The sequence below is a fragment of the Haliotis rufescens genome, unplaced genomic scaffold (genome assembly GCF_023055435.1).
Source record: "Haliotis rufescens isolate VD_foot unplaced genomic scaffold, xgHalRufe1.0.p SCAF_9, whole genome shotgun sequence".
Classification (NCBI taxonomy): Eukaryota; Metazoa; Mollusca; class Gastropoda; order Lepetellida; family Haliotidae; genus Haliotis; species Haliotis rufescens.
The window spans coordinates 34,432,943-34,455,683 of NW_025964383.1; the positions used below are offsets into that span (position 1 = coordinate 34,432,943).

Genomic DNA, 22,741 nt, shown 5'->3' on the forward strand with positions numbered 1-22,741 from the left:
AACAACAAATTAGTAGCATATATATTTTTAACGTTTTTATTCCAATACCAAGAGTGTACGATATCATCGTTTAAGGTACAATCATCGGTGAAACTGTTTAAAATGCGACTCATCGAGTTGTGTCGATACCGATAATATAGAAAATACAGACAATAGTAATCGCAAACAACGCTATCGTAACATTGAAGCTTTCTACGAGAATATTTGTACACACGTCTACTGTATAGATATTTAAAACTATTGAATTCAGCATACATAAGCGAATTATTTAAACCGAATGAACCAAAACTTTTTACGGTATCCTTATTCGGTACGTAAAAGCAAATCCAGTGTAATCCCGAAATACTAATCTTACATTCATGAGTCACCTGTCGGTCACATAAAGGTCATGCAACCACGTCAATCAACGAAACTACAACATAGGAAAGTGGACACTGTGGGTAATACAAACAGACAAATTGCTTTTTTCAAATCCGTCATGTTACTGGAGAAAGTATTGTAAGTTAACCTACCTGATCAGAACCGCCTCCTAATGCATGCATTCTGCAGTTTGTTGTCGAGCGCGAGTACTGTCACCGGTCACCAGACAGCGTCACAGCAATGCAAGTTTCCTCATATTTAAATATCATGATCCATGGTGATTGTTCACAGATAATAAATCGGCCCCAATGAATGTCTTGACTGCTAGTTATTTACAGGCATACGTTAACTACCCTGGCTATTTCTGACTGAACTGAAAACATTAATTTCACGATTGATATATTTTCCGTAATCATTCGTACCGAGTGGGTTATTCTATTTATTACCCAAAATCATATTAAAGACGTTTTAAGGAAAAATAACTGTCGCCGTCAACTGTTACACGTGAAAAATATAGTTCTTTTAAAAAACTATAAAGATCATATTATTGCAGTTATATTTCTGTCTGATTTACACAGCATACACTACCTCGCATTGATAAAGAAGACAAGTTTCCAAAAAGGTTCATCAGGTCGAAATATCGAATCAATGAGATTGTAGCACGTAAAATATGTGAATGAATTGGGTGGATTTGGTAATGAAAGGGATAAGAGAAAAAATAGTCCCGTTGTCCAATGAAAATTAATCTTTGTTCAACTGACCAATCAGCTTCGAGAATCACTAATTGCACACAGTGCAAATATCAAAAAGATATTACACTGCATATTTTCGCCCATACGGGTAATAATTATGTTTATTCAATGTATATGCGTTTATTGATACTTTCATGAGATCCAGAATACTAGTATAACAGGTTCATAATGAATGTATTGCTTAGAAAGTGTAGTTGCACAGAAATGGTTTAATAACACTCATGATAATTCTATTATTATTTTCACATTTTTGTTTCCCGTTTAAGGAATAAATGCATTAACTTAACAGCAACTTGTTGAAATCTTACGTAATGAACGTTTGTAGTGATACATATGTTCCATTGTCGTGTGAAGTTACTGTGAACCAAAATAAACAACGTCTTAACTCCTTCATGGCATATTCCTTCGCTGAGCAAAAATGTTTCTCGGATTATTTTAAACAAAATACTTGAACAGACGTTTGCAGAATAATTGAAACTTTAATAACGGCAACAACAACGATTCTGTGTAATGTGATTAAATATTGTAATTTTACTTATATATAGCTTTCGAATCTAACTGCTCTCTCAGTTGAAGAATGTCCCGCGGAGGAGAGGTGAGAGTATGCTTTAGTCGGTGTCACTACCACTTTCAATGACAATCCGGCGTCTTTTGCTGGAACCGGGATGGGGGTTTAACCAGATTAATCGTTATGTAATGTTGCCAGAAAACATAGCGTTGACACCACCAGAAACATTTATAATTTGAGACCGCTGACTGTGTTCTCTACTGGCGATTTGGACATAACGCGAGGGTCCGCATTGCATTACGAGGGTTTCACCAACAAGCTGGAATGTCACAGTGTGGGAAGGAGTGTTTCGTGTTTCAGGTTTTGGCATGCCTAAAGTGTGTGTGCCGATGTAAAAGGGATCGTCATCGCGACACAAGTCCAGTGAACGCGTGGAGGCATACAACTTATACACCTACACAGGGAACCTAGAGGGATCAGCAACATTAGACCACATTTTGGGCCTTACTTCGCGAAAATCACGAGGTTTCTCACCGAACCTATTCTTTTCTTGTCTCATGGACAGTTCAAGATATTCTTGATCGTCTCCATCAACATGCGAAGTGAGGTCCCCCCAACACATGTTGTAGTGATCATTGACACCTCTTAGCCCGAAATGAATTGTGTTGTGGAGCCATAGACAGTTTATTATGCTCATTGGGTTACTAATTCCAATGGATCCGGACTGCCACAAGGACTCGATCTCTTCATCACCAATCGGGTCGGCTCTCCTTGGTTGCCACGCCCTTCTTTCTTTAGTTAATTTTTTCTCTCCTTTAATTCTTCCCGTGATCGTGAAAAAGTCTAAAGATGACGTGAGTTTATGGCCATATATACTCCCTTCGTTTTAGTGCTGCTCTGAAAACCCGTGAGACTGTTTGGTTCATAATTTTCCCCATTTGACTTTCGAACACTAATGAAAAACTTGCATAGAAATGTGTCTTGTTCATTTGGGGGGATTTCATGCATTTGGCGAATTTCATTTCGGACTTTTAAAAAGTTATCAAACAGTTTCAAATCGTACAAAGTTTTATTGGCTGTGGGTTTTTTTCGATTGTCTAGGATCACATCATCGTTCATGCCGTCCTCAACAGCCACAAATCTACCTTGGGCATCTGCTTCACCGTGGTCGGCGGTGTTGTTTCGATGATGAAACGTTGGTCACAGGGAATTTTTGATAATCTGCCGTCATCATCGAAAATTCAAATTCGGTACTGTCAACCTGTGACCTGTAATAACCATTTATCAACACGGATATCACTGTAGCACTTCCCCTTTGATCTATGAAAACATTGTCTCCAACATCAAAGGTATCCACGTTGCTTGCAAACACCTACTCACGTGCACCGGCGAAAAAAGTCCCACTTCCGTTTATCTAATTTGCTTATCTAAGTTGCATGCTTATGTCATTGGGGTATGGCATACATGTTTTTATGTCATAAGATTACGTCATGGATAAATGCTTTAGTTATATGATAAATGTGATTACCAAAAAAATACGATGTCATATTCGTCAGAAGAAAGACCACAGTTCAGTTTGTCGACTTCCAAATCAAGACAATAATTAAACCATGAACATATTCGTTAAGAATTCAGTATCAACGAACGAACAAACAACAAAGAAGTGTAATATCAACAAGTGGACTACAAAATTAATTAGCTTAAGAAATCAATACAAACTCCAGCAAAATGTAAATTACATTTGCAGTACACAATATAGAGGCAGTACAAATATCAATGGCAGTATTTCAATGTAATAGCAGTGGTGATAGCAAAACGTCAGTGATAATAATACTTACTTATCAATCAGCAACAGTTGTCAAGCTTCCAAACAAAGGCCTAGGGTCAAAACGTGATCTTCACACAACCGCTGGTCGTGATGTAATGTGTGGTGATAGAGGCATGCGTTTGCTCACTTATATAGTCTAAATACCTTCCAGAAGGTTCTAAAAAGTCCATTCTTGAAGTTCCAGATTCTTTTGACCCGAAAAGCATCTAAATATAGTAACTTCCACACCACTGCTTACATTAGATAGTTCTACATTCCGGACAACTAACCATGGTCAAAATACAATGCTATGCACTTCTACTGAATCTCAACGGAAACAGTGCAATACAATTATAACATCGTTTCACAATATTTTATACTTCCGCATAACCAGTTCTAAATTATCTAAAATATTTGGATGAGAGATTTTTTTATTTCCCGGGGGAGTGACAAAGGTCATATGAGAGGGTTTTGTGGCGTAGATGTATTATCAATCTTCTAGTATTGTCCACTCATGTTCATGAGGCGAGTCTTATCACTCACACTTGGATGTCCATGTCTCACGTAAGCCTGCTGTGATGTTGTCCATGACGCTTCGTGCCACTAGGAGTAAGAGTCTGTCTTCAACAACATACAGACTTTACTTTCTCTTTCTCTTTACTTACTCATGGCAACATGGACATAACACTGTTTTGCAGTTTGTGCGTACGTTTCCATCTTCACTAATTCAATATCATGTCCTTGGGCATTTCAAGTTGATCCCGAAGCCACAACGAGAGCTTCTCGAACTGACACACCAGTAGCATTTTCACAGTTAGATACCATACTAAGATGAGCATCGTTTGATGGTACCGATGCCTTTGTTTTTAAAGTTGACAGAAACCCGAATACAGAAGCCAAGAAGAACATTGCACCTGAAAAAAAGAAACTATCAACTCAGCAGCAGTGCGTATAATGTAACTAGTTGATGGGGCAGGGATGGGTGTGAGGGTGGCTGGGTGAGAATGATCTATACTAGCCACATTAAGAAACTGTGCACGGAGAAAATATAGATATAAGGGCACACCGTCCATATATGAAATATAGGTTTGAACACAGAAATTATTGGAGACATTCAAACGCTAATGCACGTGCCATGCGATATGACGTCATTGATGGGGGCCTATGGACGTGCAATGTGTTACTGCACGTGCTTCCTGTGCAGCTGTACACAGCATGTGCAACTCAAAATTCGCTGTCACTTTGGAAAGCATGATCTGTGGTCATTCAAAAATTCAAAACTTCTCAGGTGCAGACACAATCATATCACAAGCAAATCATGCCAAGATTGACAGCTGCACAGCGTCATGAAGCCATTGGAATGATCCAAGCGGGAATGAGGCAAAACAGGTGGCAACACATTTCCAATGCCATCGTAACACGATATCGGCATTGGTGAGGCGTTATCAGAACACAAATGACGTTGCCGACCACCCACGTTCAGGACGTCCCCGAGTAACGACGCCAAGACAGGACAGATGGATTCGAGTTACACATCTCCGACACAGGTTCCAAACGGCAGTAACGACGTCCAAGACAATTCCTGGACTGCGCCGTATCCATCCCAACACTGTCAGGAATCGTTTACGTCAGTACGGGATTCGACCACGACGTCCTGCCATACGTCCCATCCTGACACACCGTCATCGAGTCAACCGTCTAAGATGGTGTCGAAATCATGTTCGCCAGCCTCGAATATGGTGGAGAAATGTTGTCTTTACAGATGAATCGAGGTTAAACGTATCCCACAGTGACGGGCGCCAACGTGTCTACCGGCTTTTGGGAGAACGTTATGCACGCAACTGTCTTGTGGAGAGGAATCGTTTTGGAGGTGGCTCTGTGATGATTTTGGGTGGGATAACAGCACGGCACCGAACCCCTTTGGCGGTTGTTCAGGGCAATCTCACCGGTGTAAGCTACAGAGATCAGATTCTGAGGCCTTTGGTCATTCCTTTCCTGCAACGTCATGGCCCGGGATTGACATTTCAACAGGACAACGCTCGTCCTCACACGGCTAGGGTCGCAATGGATTTCCTTCACCATAACAATGTCATGTTACTGCCGTGGCCTGCAGTTTCTCCAGATCTCTCCCCAATAGAGCATGTGTGGGATGAAATGGAGCGCCGTCTGCGTCGTCTTCCACATCCTCCAGATAACGTCCGTGACTTGATTTGAGAAGGATATGGCAGGCCATTCCCCAGGCCTTCCATGCCCATTTGGTGGACTCCATGCGTCGCCGATGCACTGCTGTGATTCACGCACAGGGGTGTCATACCCGTTATTGACTTTGTGACTTTGTCGTATGACCCCCCTACTCCATTTTGATCTTCTGACGTCATCGTAACAGATGTTGTTCAGGTCCCGTTGACATTTTCTTATGGTCCGATCATTCAGCTGCTACAGCGTCTGCATCATTTCGTTCTTGCTGTGTTGTATTTCAATCCAGAATATATTTTCTCCGTGCACAGTTTCTTTATGTGGCTAGTATATTTTTTCAGCTATATGTATGAACAACAAGACCGCCACCGTGGTCTTGAGGTAGAGCGTCCGCCCGGAGAGCGGAAGTTCCGGGGTTCGATACTCTGCCGCGTCATACCAAAAGACGTTAAAAGATTGTGCTTGTTGTTACCCTGTTTTGAGTTCGGCATTAAACTGTGGCGTGGTATCTCAGTGTGCTAGCACTATAAATCGGCATCAGTCCAGATTAGTACAAGCAGCTGGACACACACACACACACACACACACACACACACACACACACACACACACTCACTCACACACACACTCTCACGCACACTCACACACATACTCACTCACTCACTCACTCACCCACTCACTCACTCACTCACCTACACACACACACACACACTCTCACACACACACACACTCACTCACTCACTCACTCACTCACACACACACACACACACACACACACACACACACACACACACACACACACGTCGCTATGTAAGTGCACTAATCTCGGGCGCGACGTGAAACCCCATTTCACCTCACCTGTAACCAACAAACTATTTATTTACTGAGCGCCTATAAGTCTATTCATTTTCACACAACATTTCTGACGTTTGGGTAATTTCCACAAAACAAACTATTCGGTTATTAACGCTGCCAACAAACTGTTCATTGCGGACATTTTCCTAAATGAACTATTCTTTGAATAAAATCTCTCTCCTGCATCCCTCTTCGAGTGTGCACATATTCACCTCGCTGTGCAGAGTTGCGTCCCTTGGGCACGCCAAAAACCTATGATTGTGGATTCGAATCCCGGTTCGCCCCGATTATGTTTCTAGGTTTGTCAGCACCATACCCGTGCTCGTGGGTTTCACCGAAGTGGAAAACATCTGAGACCTGCATCACTTCGGGCTTTCCTCTCACATTAAGCTGACACGCCGTGATATAACTGGAATACTGTTAAAAGCGGCGTTAAACCCAACTCACTCACTCACTGTTACGGATGGCCACTATAAGATGCGTGGATGAGTGTGTTGAAAGACATTCCAGTTTTTTATGTCAGCTTCAAGAAGCAAGAACATCCAAAATGAGACAAACAAGAGTAATACCAAATTAAAGTGTGATAAAAATGAGTAATGTATTATTCTAACCCTTGCGTATTATGTCAAACCGAAAGCTATTTAATTCATAAATACAAAATGGTTATACGAACACGTGTAGTGATAAGATTATTTTCTAACTTGAAATTCATTATAATTAAACGAAGCAGCACATTCAATACTTTTTAGGTTCGGGGTTTTTAATATTTGGTAAGGGTGGCGTTTCAGCGAATGATATATATTTCTGTATAATTAGATATGGGAACATAAATATGTTATATGTGTAAAACAGAAGGAATAAACATGAAAAATATGACCTACCTGAAAACAGAAATGCACTGTAATACTGACCACATCCTTTAACTATGGCCCCTACAAGGAAACATCAATTCAGATTATAAGAAGGATGCCATTATTGTATAGTGTTTGCTTTTAAAATGTGTAAGATAAGGTAGCATAATCAGCTTATATTCTTGAAAGTCATTTGTTTTGAAAGGATAAAAAAGTGTAATATTCCCTACCGGTTCTGAAGGCTGTTGTACAGCGAATGATAGATCTTGTCATATAATGAAATATTTAAATATGTGTACATAAATGTGTAAATTCAAAACGTCATCGATCGAGATTATTATCAATCCCGATTATCTGCATTGTCGGAAAAGGCAATGAAAATTTTGTGAACGGTTCACTGAAACTCAGCGATAACGCCACCTGTTCTAGAAACGGGCACGGATGCGTGGCCCAACTGGTAGAACCCACCAATAAAACACACTTGTCCTTCAAACAATAATTAAGTGGTTTGTTTGTTGCGTAACACCACATCAAAAAAAATCCTCCGTCCATAAACAATCGAGTCTGGACCAGACAGTCCAGTGATTAAGGTAACAAATGTTATATTTGGGATAACACTTTCATAGTAAAGTACAGGTTTATGTACATTTTTGGCTTGAGTCCCGTCCGGGTTTCGAACCCACACTGCCAGATTGTGAGGCACCTAATCGCTGGCACATAAAGTCTAGCAGCCACCAAGGCTTCTGCAAAAATGAAAGCCGACAATTGGTAGTCTAGATCACGTACTTTGTGTACCCCTCTGACAAGTGTAAATTGGCACGGCTCCCATGGTCGAAAGCTAGACAACTACAAACACATGCAAATTGTCAATTGTTCACCTGATAAAAACACGGGAACATGTGTCACAAGGCAAAATAGGAAATTGCAGTGGTCATCACTGTTGTCACTGATGGCCCAATATGGTAATGTCCCCCACAAATCTACCATAACACATTTTGAAAGCTTTACAAAGCCATTGAATGATGTAACTCTGAGTAAACAATATTTCAGCAACAGTTGTACGATCAAGCTCGATTGTGCCTCAAAAGCTTAAAATGTATGCACCGAAAGAATTTTCATTTTAACAAAGTCATCATTTAACACTAAATGTATGCGCATAATGTGTATATTAGAAGGTATCATTGACCTACCGTAATAGCTTCAAGCTATCGCACAAAATGTGCCAGAAGTACACATATACTTCCTGCGGAATGAAATCAAATCAGGGTTTGGTAAAACAACTGGTAAGGTCTAAGGCTCATGTGTTACAATACGATCTCTTGCGAGCGTGTCCTTTGCTTGTCATCAATTCTAATCCCCTCTTGTTTCCTTTTCTTTTCTTTGCTTGTTGTCTTACGCCGCTCTCAGCTATTTTCCAGCTGTGTGGCTGTCGACTACTGGTGCAGCAGGAAATGCTTCCCTTTTCGCGAACACTTGCTGTCATAACTGATTTACAATGATCCATACCTATAAGTTTCACCACCATCTTGCCTTTTACACCCAGTGGAATATGTTTCGGTTCATAATCGAGACTGGTTAGTCTTTGGCGTTGACGTATCCTACTTACAAATCATTTCCTTAGTTTTGTTGGTTTGTTTGTTGTTTAACGCCGCACTCAGCAATATTACAGCTATATGGCGGCGGTCTAAATAATCGAGTCTGGACCAGACAATCCAGTGATTGACATTATGAGCATCGATTCACGCAATTGGGCTCGATGACATGCATCAAACAAGTCAGCGAGCCTGACCACCCGATCCCATTAGTCGCCTCTAAAGACAAGCATAGTTGCCTTTTACGGCAAGCATGGGTTGCTGAAGACTTATTCTACACCGGATCTTCACGGGCCCATTCCCTTAGTGTAACACCTATATATTGGCCTTGGCATTTGGCACAGCAATGAAAATGTGTTTAATTTCGTAGTTTATCTACATTCATTTGAGCAATGTGTCAACGTTCACAATTTACTATGTACTGGTAAACATTATTATTTAAGAAAAAAACAATGTTGGTATGCATATTTTTGTCATAGCAAAATATTCCTAATGGTATTGTTAGGCGAGAGACGTTTGCCATTGCCATGCAATACTATGTTTTTTCAAAGGAAATTAAAACAGTAAGTTGAATAGAGAGTTGAATGATGTAGGCTAAATATCGAATTAAATGTTCTTCCTTTGCGCCGGGGGCACGGGTGGCGATTCGCTGTGCAGAGTTGCGTCCCTTCGGCACGCCAGAAACCTATGATTCTGGGTTCGAATCCCGGTTCGGCCCGATTATGTTTCTAGGTTTGTCAGCACCATACCCTTGCTCGTGGGTTTCACCGAAGTGGTAAATGTCTGAAACCTGCATCACTTCGGGCTTTCCTTCCACATTAAGCTGACACGCCGCGATATAACTGGAATACTGTTAAAAGCGGCGTTAAACCCAACTCACTCACTCATTTGCGCCAATACGTACCTGCAATGGGAGAACCCACCAAGAAGCCAGTGCCACAAGCAAACCGAACAACCCCTACACCTGTTGCAAAGTCCTGCAGGTCAAGTAGGTCAAGTGTCAAAGGGGTCATAAGGACCCACACACCTCCCGTATACAGTCCGAGAATAAAGCCATATATCATGTTGAGGTGTGTCCCTGATTCGAAAAGCGTTATAAGGAGTGAGAATATAGCCATGATGCCATTGACAGAAGAATGCATAGTGCAACTTCCAATGTTCTCATCATTCGCGGCAAATCCAGTGAGAATACGAGAGAGAATACCACCAATGCCGGACATTGATAACACAAACGATGCTTCCTGTTGTGAAGATCCATGTGTCACAAAGAAATTTGGAACAAATTGGTATTGTGTTGAGACACCGAGCGAAAAACACAATATACTGACTGTATAAAGTAGAAATGATACATTTTGAATGACACTGACAATCCTCGTAAAGTTTCCCCACATTGGAAGCGTAATCTTTTGTCTAAGTGTTTGACCGCCAAGTGCATTTCTTTGTCTGTTCACCTCAGTGCCAGCAGGACGCATCAGCATGCCGGCAGCACAGGCGTGAAATGTTATTCCTCCTGTTATAAGATAGGCTCCATGAAATCCGTATTTCTCAAGGAGAAACTGAACCAGTGCTGGGAGAACAAATATTCCGAATCCTGCTCCGGTGAAGCAAATACTTGAAGCGACGACTGCGTGTTTCGGAAAGTAGTATCCAAGAATGACTACTGTTCCAGTTCCTGCCAGACCCGTGCCCAAACCTGAAAATGATGTTTACAAACACATACTTTCAGTTTAGAGGCATGAATACTAGTGAATGTGCTAGTAAGTCGGACACGCTTTAACTGTGCATCATTACATCACAAATGCTGTATAGTAAAGTACGTTTTTAACGAACACGCTTATAACGAACTTAGTTTTTAGTCCCGACCATTTGTTGTAGATATGCTGTATGTATGCTTATAACGAACTACAGTTATTACGAACTAAAATTAGTGGTCCCCTCGAGTTCGTTATAACCGTAGTTTACTGTAACTGGAGAGTAACGGGAGAGTAAACAATAATACTGTAAATTGTAAATATAGGTCTTTTAAAATTTGCAGAACCGCCGCATTAGTACTTAATGTCAGTTGGGCTACTTTAGGATAGAAGCGGTCGGGTAGCCTAGTGGTTAAAGCGTTCGATCGTCACGCCGAAGACCCGGGTTCGATTCCCGACATGGGTACAATGTGTGAAGCCCATTTCTGGTGTCCCCCGCCGTGATATTGCTGGAATATTGCTAAAAGCGGCGTAAAACCATACTCACTCACTCACTTTAGGATATGTTTTTATCCTATCTCGATGAAGACCATAAAAGACCATTGTATGGACCATTCGATACGTACCTGCTACGAGGGCAAATGTTATGAATAACGATTTAATGTCCGTCACCAGACAGCTGGTCGCAAGACCAATCATCATCACGAATCCAGACATCACCACACACGTTCTACAGTCAAACACGTTGATTATGAAGCTGGCTACAGGTCCTGAAGTAGAAGAGGAACATTTAGTCATTTTTTCTTATAACATCCCTGTAATGCGTTTCCATAACATACGATGGTAAATCACAAAGTTCGTTGGCTCACTTAGGTCATCGTTGTGTATATACTCTTTCAAAAAGTAGGGGGTGCTAGGAAATAACTTAAATTTCCAAAATTGTAAGTGAAATTAGTTTCTAATAATACATATAGTTGTATGATAAAATGAACGTATTTGAAAAAGATTACTACCGGGGATGAAGTATGACAGTAGATTTTACTACCGCCAACGACCATAATTATAAGATATGAAGTTTCACGTTATGATTTTGGATCAGTAGTGCGTAATGCCGCCACAATTTGTCAAACATACATTCGATCGACGAGGCATACTGCTTACAATGGTCTCGCCATGGTGATTTGAGAGAGGCATGTACATTCCGCAGTCCTCGTGTGGCGCCTGGCCAAATGCAGACGCTTACGTTGACGCACACGTCGTCACAGACGTGTTCAATGGAGGAAAGATCTGGGCTCACTACTTACTCACTCACTCACTCATTCACCCACCAACCCACCCACCCTTCCACTCACTCACTCACTCACTCACTCACTCACTCACTCACTCACTCTACGCCTCACCTGACAGGGCGAACATGCAGCCGAAGGTCGATCCTACCCAGGTAGTAAGAACCAGGTCCTCCTGGAACTCCTCCAACATGGCGACGTGGAATACGCCAGTGGCGTAGGTGAGACTGGGGCCGATCATCATTACCACAAAGGAGGCAGCCAGCACAACGTAGGAATACACTCCGTCAAATTCCATAATACTGCTTCATGAAGGGCTAAATATCTTAAACATTAAAACATTTGTAGATATGATTTTGCTGGAAGTTGGACTATTATAAGCTGTTGCTTCTGCTTAACGCCCCACTGAACAATATTCAAATGACGTCGGAAATAGAATGTACCGTATTCGACGTAATAAGCGCCCAGGGCGCTCTCAAAATTAGAAATAAGGGGTTCTTATAAGAATAATATTTTGGTGGAAAAAAACAGAGTTGAAAGATAAGTTTCATGGTTTATGGGGACAACCTGAAATGTTCATGTACGACAGATAGATACTATTTAAAAAAATTAATTGCCCATAATTAAGGGTGAATATAACACACGAATGCGTATAATACGCGAATAAATAAGTCTTGTGTACATTGATCAATTGGAAGGGGTGCTATTCGGGAGTGTTCACTAGCCAATATCTTTGCAAATGTGGGCGCTTATTACGTCGAATACGGTATCTGTATACACAGTGCAACAAAAGCAGGACATACATCACCATATACATTCAATCTATTTGTCAGTTTAATATTAACACAAAGGGTGTAGCGCGCTGAACATGCTTCAGGGCTTGGAGGTACTTAATTATTTAATACTTGTGATACCTGTAGCAATAAATGATACGGAAATGCAACAGCTGATGGTGAACAGTGGTCCAGAACCCCCATTACCTATACTACTACATCTGTTATTGAAATGTCAACCACTGTGGGTACTGCGGCCATCTTTAACGTTATTGGCGTGTGTACATAGCTTTACTGAACATATCTCCTGTACAGGTATACAATAAATAATACGATTTTTTTCTCACCACGCACCGGTGATGGAATAACATTGAATATCTGATCAGAATATATAATCATAATCATTCAGAAGTTTCATTGTTGTGGCTCTTGGAAATACGATGTTCAAACATTCTGTGAAATTTGATATAATTCTGATTAGTAATACTGACGTACAAAAAACACTATTATTTGAACAATTGTTTATGTCATTATAATTAAATTTTCGTTGTGTTCATTGAAATTCCAACATTTTGATTAGCTGTATTGGTCACGTGTTATTGCATTCATTACCCTATGAATGTAAAAATATTAAGCCACGCCCACCGAAGCGGACTACTTTTATTACTGCGGAATGTCGGGGAATCCCACAATTACAGTCGAGGGAATTCCCTCTCCGCTCACGTGTATCGTCATGCATAGGACATATAGCGAAACTCATGCATATTCTTGTCCAAACAACCCTTTGGGACCGAAGGCCGAGAAGGAATGAAACAGCAAACGTGCAGGCTCGCTCGCCTTTATTCCAGCTCGCCTCAGTTCCACAACTTTCATGTTTTCGGGCTTCATTTCTAACTAGCATTTATCCAACTGTGTCTTCCCGTTCTCAGGGAATTAATGTTCGAATCTGGCGACAACAGACCATGTCATTTGAAACAGCCGCCTTCTCCCGGACATATCTGTTCCGGTTCGTTACAGTCTGACTGTTGCAGTGCTTCTCGCCTCTTACCTTGATCGACAGGTCCAATGAACTTTGTGTTGATTCTATTCTCCGTTGATTGGCTACTGACTTTGTAGGCGTGTCAAGATATGTGCATAAACTAAACAATCACCTGATTAATGTCACGCCACAGTATGTATTCCTACACCTGGAATGTTTTTCAATCTCGTCATTTTTGACTGTTTTGAAATGCAAACTATATGAATCCGCGTAGCGGAATCTTACAAAAGTTTGCACATCGGTTTTTCGATTCAAACCTCAATAAACCGAACAAAATACACAATCAATCCATAAATGAGGAGTAATGTGCATTCCACAATTTATTTTCATCAGTCTAGCATTTAACAGAGCTAATTAAAGAGTAAAGGGAAAAATTCAAATCAAGCCTAAAATGTAAAAGGACATAACATATAATTACGTTTCTTATAGTTGTATATAATTGGAAGAATATGAATACATGACTCTTTTTTCAGAATGGCAACCTTTTAATTATTTCCAATTGTAACGAGGTTTCAAGACTATTTCTATTCCAGCCCCCTTCTCCCCCTACATTTTTATACATGTTTAATGTTGAAATAAATGCGATAATTACCTTCCATATTCATTTGAAACCTCTGTCCAAAACATGAATTGATTGTACGATTCCGATTATATCCTGAGTGAGTGAGTTGGGTTTAACGCCGCTTTTAACAGTATTCCAGTTATATCACGGCGTGTCAGCTTAGTGTGGGAGGAAAGCCCGAAGTGATGCACGTCTCAGATGTTTACCACTTCGGTGAAACCCACGAGCACGGGTATGGTGCTGAAAAACCTAGAAACATAATTAGGGCGAACCTGGATTCAAACCCACAATCATAGGTTTTTGGCTTGCGCAAGGGACGCAAGTCTGCTCAGCGAATCGCGGCGTCTTTGACGACTGGGCCATCCGTGCCCCATCTTGAGAATTCGTCACTATTAAACCGTGACGACACCAGGTGTTCGCGAAACATCATTGTTTTCCACAATGTGCTGACAATAGGAATGTCGGTGGTTGGCGGCTGTTTTTTGCCAAGTGTCCTGACCATGACATCGAAGACAAATATTGATCACATTTTACTTTATTTTTATTGCATCCAGTATATTTGTCCCGACCGTTTGCAGTATATATGTTGTAGATATGCATATAACTCTTTTGGTTCGTTATAACCATAGTTTACTAACATTGAAATTGAATTTAACTAGACAGCACCCCCTGTTTTATTATTCTAAAAGGATCATTTACAAATTTCCACACGATCATAAATCCATCGTGTTATTATATTTTTACTTTAATTGATTAATATTGGGCCAGTTACAATTAGATATACAATGTAAGTATAATATAAGTGAAGCCGGTATTGTCATAATCAAAGATGTTTTTGTTTAAAAAAATTTGTTTTGGAGTGTTACTTGTTTGTTTTTTTGTTTTTTCTTTTAGTTTCCACATGAAAAGGTTCTAGCAACATCTTCAAAATGTACATTTACAATATCAACAAGGTGGTATTTGGTGTGTAACATGCATCCCCGTGTACAGCACACAAAGAATGTGTACTTTACCTAGAAAATGTTATACCAAATATAACATTTCTAACATTTGACCACTTACTAAAATGGCATTGCTTGTTCATAGCTTTCGGCCCAGGGAGCCGTGCCAATTTACACTTGTCAGAGGGGTACACACAATTCGTCATCTCGGCTTCAAGTTGTCGGACTTTCATTTATGTGGAAGCTTCGGTGGCTGAGTGGGTAAGATTGCTGACTTTGTGTGCTGGCGATTAGGTGTCTCACTCTGGGGGTGTGGGTTCGAATCCTGGATGGCACTCAAACAAACAAGGTACAAAATGTTATACCAAATATAACATTTGCTATATGAAACAAGGGAACTGCATCGGCCCCTATTGCGTCATATTTGGAAATGTCCTCCATATATCTACCATAAAACATTCTGAATCCCTTACTGAGGCCTTGAATGTTGTAACCTAATCTATTTTGAGTGAGTGAGTGAGTATGGTTTTACGCCGCTTTTAGCAATATTCCAGCAATATCACGGCGGGGGACACCAGAAATGGGCTTCACACATTGTACCCATGTCGGGAATCGAACCCGGGTCTTCGGCGTGACGAGCGAACGCTTTAACCACTAGGCTACGACCGCCCCAATCTATTTTGATAAGGTATGGGAGGTTGAACATTATTCTCAGTAACCAAAGAGGTTTTTTAAGTATTGTTTCTCATTTTTTGGTGTTCTGTTAGAAGGACAAAGGTCACAAAATATATAAAATCGAGTAGCGTATCGGAGCGATTTTATACGTACTAACTTCCTGACTGTTAGCCTTCGATAAATGACGAAGCTTCTTAAGAAGTATAAGATGTGCTCTAACCTGTAACAACACAGAGGTGTGATCCCTGATTGACGAAGCCTGTCAAAGGTTGACAGGGACGTGAGTTTTCAAGTTTGTTTGTGAAAACTATTCTTTCCACATTAAAGCTAAATTAATCATGCTTTTTTAGCGCTGGTTTTAACAAGTGCAAATTATAACATCAAAGTTGAATATTGGCGTAAATTAATTGTAAGGGCTCAGTCACACATTCAGGATTTTATTGCCGTCCTTGATAGGACCATTCCCGATTACGATTTGTCAAAAGTTTTATCAAGATCCTGTCATTCGTGGCGGGAAATTCACAAAATTGTAAAAACATTTATTTAATCACGACAACAATCAGATATTGTTCAGGAAGCATCCCGATTCAGCTGTTTCCAGCCGAATTCGTCCCGATTCTCCCGTTCTCATCCGAATCTGATCCGATTTGTGTCTTCCACTCGGTATAAAACGAACGAATCTGTCCCGACAGCGTCCCTATTCTCCTAAATGCGATCCGACAGAGATCAGACAGCGACCGGACATATTCGCAAGATCTGGAATCAATCTCGACTCAATCGACAAGAAACGGCAATAAACAATTTCTCCAAATCATGCCCGTTCATCACGAATCCACAGGACGCTGTTCAGACAACACAGGACATTGTTACGATTTTGATCCGATACAGCAGAATTTGTCACAACTGTAATCCGACTAGACAAATCTTTGAAAATCAATTAATCCTATTTGGGGGACACAAATTTAGAGCATTTCAAACATGGTCGGTGTCATGTGGTTGCAAATTCATTTCTTATCCCAGTCGCCATGTAATTAATTTATTTTTACACACAATTACCCAGACGACCTATTCCATTTAATGACTTCATGGAATAAATGTATATTCTGAGATATATTCTGTAATGTTGCTATTTGGGCAATTATACACTCCCTGAACTCAACTCGGTTTGTACCGATTCAGTTTCATCAAGGGATGTAACTTATATAAAGTATTCGCCTTGAACATGCACAAACAACAACTATGTGGTTAAAGCGACAATAGAAGACGAATATAGTATGTCTCGAATATTAATTTGGGCTAGAAACATGGTCATGAAAAAACATGGTTCTGACAATAGTTTTATATTAAACATTTTTTAACTTCGCCAGAAAACACCAACAGGTACCTGTATTAGAAGACTATTATTCCGCAGGCACCTATGCGTGTTATAAGCGGCGACTAAATGTATCCGATGTTTATAGGCTCCTTGACTTGGTCGATCGCGTGTAATCACACCTCGACGGCGATGATCATGGCTAAATGAATCACTGGATTGTCTGACCTGGACTCGATTATCTACAGATCATGTCGCTTGAATATCGCTGAGAGCGTTAGACCAGAAAGAAACTTAACACACATGAAACCTACATTTGTATAACATGTAACACGTTTTGCTGAAGTGACAATTGACAATGCTTTGGGAATGTAGACGCGCGTTGTGGATGAATTATTCTCGAGGTACCTACATTGGATCACATTGTGTGGACAGAAGATTCCATGTTGGTTGGGAATTCGCCACTTAAAGCGTCGAGTGACGTGGTTAAAATTGATATTGAACCATTGTAATAAATATTATAGTCACATCACGATCGCGCGTCCAGATAAATAATGTATCGCACAGCACAAAGCTGCTTTGAATAATCGTTCTCGGTTGCCTTTGAAAATATATGTTCATCACAGACTTATACTGCAGTAACTAATGTTTCAAGATATAATCACCTTTGATATTATAAGCACGCACTACTGCAAGTTCTCAAATATTACCACCGGCTAATATAGCTCTCCAATAAAATGTCGCAGCAACTTACAAACAACATGGGAAAACTCACGTGAACCTTTGTAAACCAGGAATCGTCAATATGTCAGGCGAGACAGGGCGTGGTCAGTAAACTGTCCTTAAGGACATGAGCTCCTCGGTCAAGGGCGCGCCGACACAGAGCAGTCACAGTTCTTTATGCCGCAGTTCCTCAGATACAATCCTTTGTTCTCGCGGTCTACAGCGATCGCCTGGTTCTCATCATGTGTTGCGGTTGTTGGTGGGCTCACGGTCTTGTGCATGTGCTGTGAATATTCTGAACACAGAACACCTCAATTATTTATGATTGTCTAGTATCCTGCTGTTTATTAGGTATGGCGTTTTCAGACAATCCAGTGATCATATATTGTGCCCTTGGGGGCACGATGGCACCAGACGGACTAACCGATTCATGGGACACTCTTACGCGTGACAGAAGTTGATATGAACCATAAGTTTTGCGTTTGTGAAATAAACTGTTGTCTTTCCGTTTGATTTTCCGTTTCCAATGCATCCAGTAAATAAGTGTCCTGTGGCTTAGATTTGGTTTGTTGATTAACACCGCACTCGGTCATATTCAAGCTATATGACGGCTGTCTGTAAATAATCGAGTCTGGACCAGACCATCCAGTGATTGATATCATGAGCATCGATCCACGCAATTGGGATCGATGACATTCTTCACCAAAGTCAGCGAGCCTGACCACCCGATCCCCTTAGTCGCCTCTCACGACAAGCATGGGTTGCTGGAGACCTATTCTACCCCGGATCTTCACGGGTCCCTGTGGCTTAGAACAATAGTTAAGTCCATAGTGAAAAACGTCACTATTCAATGGAGACTACTTTTATTCGACAAGATGTTTCCTGTTTTGACCCTGAGTTTGAGGAAGATTTACATTGTGGCAGTTTAATATTTAGAGAACCGTTGCAAAAGCCACATGATTTTTGTTTCTTGTTTAACGCCGCACTTAGCAATATTCCAGCTCTATGACGGCGGTCTGTAAATATTCGTGTCTGCACCAGACAATCCAGTGATTGATATCACGAGCATCGATCCACGCAACTGGGATGCGATGACATGCAGCAACCAAGTCAGCGTGCCTGACCACCCAATCCCGTTAGTCGCCTCTTACGACAAGCATTGTGGCTGTTTAGACCTATTTTACCCCGGATCTTCACGGGTCAATATGAACAATGGGACCGTCCACTCATGAACGGTCACAGTGGCTTGCTTATGTACATTAGATCAACTATATGTGAATTATAGATATTAAACTATATATCCTTATTTAATCATACGCGCCGTATTTATTCAAATATGTATATTTCTGTCCAACACTCTTTACCCCTGGCGTATAATCGCAGAGATAATAATGGGGAGAACTCCATGTGTAAAAAATACCAAGCATTTACTCGAGGCCTAGGCGCTTTTTCGAGACCCGGCGTTTAATCAATGAAATACGGTACTATTTTAATGAAAATATACACGAATAGCTGTTCAAGTTATCGATCGGCTGTATCAAAACTATGTTTATAATGTACATGTCTGTTTATTCATTTACACAAAGTTTAGGAGGCATCCATGTGAGTGTTCATAGGATTGTTAGACGCAAGGTGTTGCATTAATCACACCGCCCAGTTTAGATGCATTCCAACAGCCTGGGATTATTTAATGGACATGCTACCTTACAGCAAAACAATCATATATCATCCTCCTCTTCACAACACATGTTTCCTGTCTGGAAAACGTTATTTATTTGCATCTGTTATTACAGTATTTTACTGTGATCTATTCATTAATAGTGCCGCTATTTATTGTTTGTTTTCGTTTCAGCAATATTTTTTTTGTAAATAATCGAGTCTGAACCTGACAATCCAGTAACTGATATTACAGAGCCTGACCACCCGATCCAATAGTAAACTCTTACGACCAGCACAGGCGTCGACTGTAGTGCCGTGGGGCGAGTGAGTTGGGTTTAACGCCGCTTTTAACAGTATTCCAGTTATATCACGGCGTGTCAGCTTAATGTGGGAGGAAAGCCCGAAGTGATGCAGGTCTCTGACGTTTACCACTTCGGTGAAACCCACGAGCACGGGTATGGTGCTGCTGCCAAACCTAAAAACGTAATCGGGGCGAACCGGGATTCGAACCCACAATCATAGGTTTCTGGCGTGTCCAAGGGACGCAACTCTACACAGCGAATCGCGGCGCCTATGCCCCCGTGGTGACGTGGCCTAACTCGTATTGAAAATCTGATTCGACCACTTGAACAAATAAGGTGTTATCATTGGTGGGAACAAGCGTCGAGTTCATTGATTCAGTGGTTTATGAGAAGTTTACGACGGGCGCGTGATTGACACCAGACGCCAGACAAACAGGCTCACATAAACTCACTCGACTGTTTACGACGGATGCGTGTTGGATTAATTATGTGACAATCACATAAACTCTCTTGACTTTCATTCAGGTGAGCTAGAAACAAGAGACCTTTAACCCAAAGTGAAACTATATTACCAGATGAGAAGTACAAAATCTGAACCTATTTCAGTGACATAACACTTAAGGGGATTAGCCATGACTACCAAAAGCTTTGATACGATGGGTTTTCATTTAAGTTATCAATTTTTCTTCGATTTTGTGAAATTTTATTGACCTCCTATTTTGTTGTAGGACGCAGTTCACCAGAAACCATGTGTACACACACAAATTGAGATTTGACGCGAAATATTCCGAATGCGAGTTCTGTTTGACGCAAGAGAAGATGACTGTTTGAATCCTTAAACTTGCTGATTGCATGTCCCATGTAACTACTGACCTTTCTGTTCTAGATGGACACACACACACACACACACACACACACACACACACACACACACACACACACACACAAACGTCAAGGGTGCCAGTGGGAGCCACCGGTGGGGCAGGATACACACAACTTTTCGAGAAGGTCTGGTATCATCACTTTTTAATGGTTACCCTATAAACACATACAGTCAAGTCCAGTTAATCCGACATCGATGGTTGCAAATGATTATGTCGGATTAACGAGTATGTCGGATAAACGAAATTTAGTAGTATTAACGTTCGTGATCGAAAATCGGACAACTACACGATAGATAAGGATTCAAACACGTAATAAATAATATAAAATACATATTCATATTGTTATGTTACATTGTTGGCGGAATATGTTTTCCAATCATGCAACCTCTAAAGTTTAACACAAAACAACTGTTACGGACTGTATGACCGATTCAAAATACTTTAAAAAGCATAGTCTGGAATGGAAGTCGCAATTTTGAAACTGGTACCTAAAGCTTAAGAAAGCTGCTTTCTTAATGGCTGACGTCGACTTCCTGTTGGTCATTTCATTGGTAGGTCATAGTTCGCGAAAGGTTGTTCTGACGTGACCTGTAATGGGATGTCCTCGTCGACAGCGAGAACTTGTATCTGATTTTAATAAGATTGAGGTAATCTAAGCATGTGAATTATCCTGTTTTCTTTATTTAAAGCATTAATTGTTTATTGTTAAGCAAGTTTATCTCTGCAGCCGTTGTAATATGCATCTACCAGCCGATTCGTCTGGCTATACTATGTACTTATGCTATGGTCGGAATTGTGCAGTGTACTCTTGCAGAGATTTCGTCTGATTATGGAAATGTTTTTCTATCTCTATCTATTACGGCCGAACTTGTGCGATGAATTGACAGCAATAAATCTTGGAAATCGAGTGAAGCCTGTCACAATTCGCTAGCCTTGGACCCCGAAAAGTTATTTCTGGGAATCCTTTTAGACTCCAAAAAAGATAGACTCAGGTAAATCCTCTGCTGAAGGCATAGTCGGAATCGTAAAATAGTCTGTGTTCTTTTGTAAAATTGTTGTTTTAGGGAATTCTTATAATTTAAAAAAAGTTATGTCGCTTAGATTATAGGTAAAACATTAATATAGTTAAAATGTATTTCGCCGAAATCAAAATTGGAAGATACGCCCTCACATAGAAATGTATATTACTGAGTAGGTTCAAAGAGCGAAGTGTGTAAATGATGGCGGGTTCCCTATCTACGTGTAAGTAGTCAAAGCGCAGCTTGCTTATATGATTTGTATATGGTGGCAGGACATGTCTATCTTCTTGCTTGGAACACATGGGGAGTGACACTGGGGTAGTTATAACATGCTCGTAACTATGGGGAGATTTGTTGCTTACAGGGGCGGTCGGGTAGCCTAGTGGTTAAAGCGTTCGATCGTCACGCCGAAGACCCGGTTTCGATTCCCGACATGGGTGCAATGTGTGAAGCCCATTTGTGGTGTCCCCCGCCGTGATATTGCTGGAATATTGCTAAAGGCGGCGTAAAACCATACTCACTCACTCACTCATTGTTGCTTACATTATAGGAAAAGGCATTAAAACAGGAACTGTATTTCGGTGGAATCCATCTAAAAAGAAGCGCCCCCACAGTGAATTGTGAACTTCTACCGGCAACATATGAGAGGGCCCCAAGAAGGGGAAAGAGAGCTGTGTAACTGATGGCGGCCCCCCGAACTACGTGTTATAAGTCAACACACAGCTTGCTCATATGATTTGTGTATAGTCGCCGGACATGTCTACCTTCTTGATGCGAATAAATGGAGATAAACACAAAGATTTATAACATCCTGTTGAACCTTATGATCACATGCTGTCTGTCATGTATTGACTATATTTACAATTAAACACCGCATGGATCCTGGTCATCATATGTTGGACTAATTCTTAGTCTTCGTAATCGTGCCACTCATATATACAACAACATAACGCA

The 22,741-nt window shown here is 40.8% G+C and overlaps 1 protein-coding gene across 1 annotated transcript; it reads right to left on the reverse strand.

Annotated features, from left to right (window-relative positions):
* Positions 1-1,184: 1,184 nt before the first annotated feature.
* Positions 1,185-12,505, reverse strand: LOC124147784 (monocarboxylate transporter 12-like). Its single transcript, XM_046518541.2, has 5 exons — positions 12,013-12,505; positions 11,239-11,382; positions 9,826-10,614; positions 7,360-7,410; positions 1,185-4,341 (listed from the first exon to the last, which is right to left on the reverse strand). Exons 1-5 carry the CDS (start codon positions 12,194-12,196, stop codon positions 4,178-4,180), a joined length of 1,332 nt encoding a protein of 443 aa, XP_046374497.2. The 5' UTR covers positions 12,197-12,505; the 3' UTR covers positions 1,185-4,177.
* Positions 12,506-22,741: the final 10,236 nt, after the last annotated feature.

What these genes read in the sequence shown, in the direction of transcription:
- LOC124147784 (XM_046518541.2), bottom strand. Translation starts at nt 12,196, where the DNA reads ATGGAATTTGACGGAGTGTATTCCTACGTTGTGCTGGCTGCCTCCTTT. An exon ending in CTGCATGTTCGCCCTGTCAG is followed by an intron (nt 11,383 to 12,012) that starts GTGAGGCGTAGA and finishes CTTCTACTTCAG; the next exon opens with GACCTGTAGCCAGCTTCATA. An exon ending in GGTGGGTTCTCCCATTGCAG is followed by an intron (nt 7,411 to 9,825) that starts GTACGTATTGGC and finishes GTTTCCTTGTAG; the next exon opens with GGGCCATAGTTAAAGGATGT.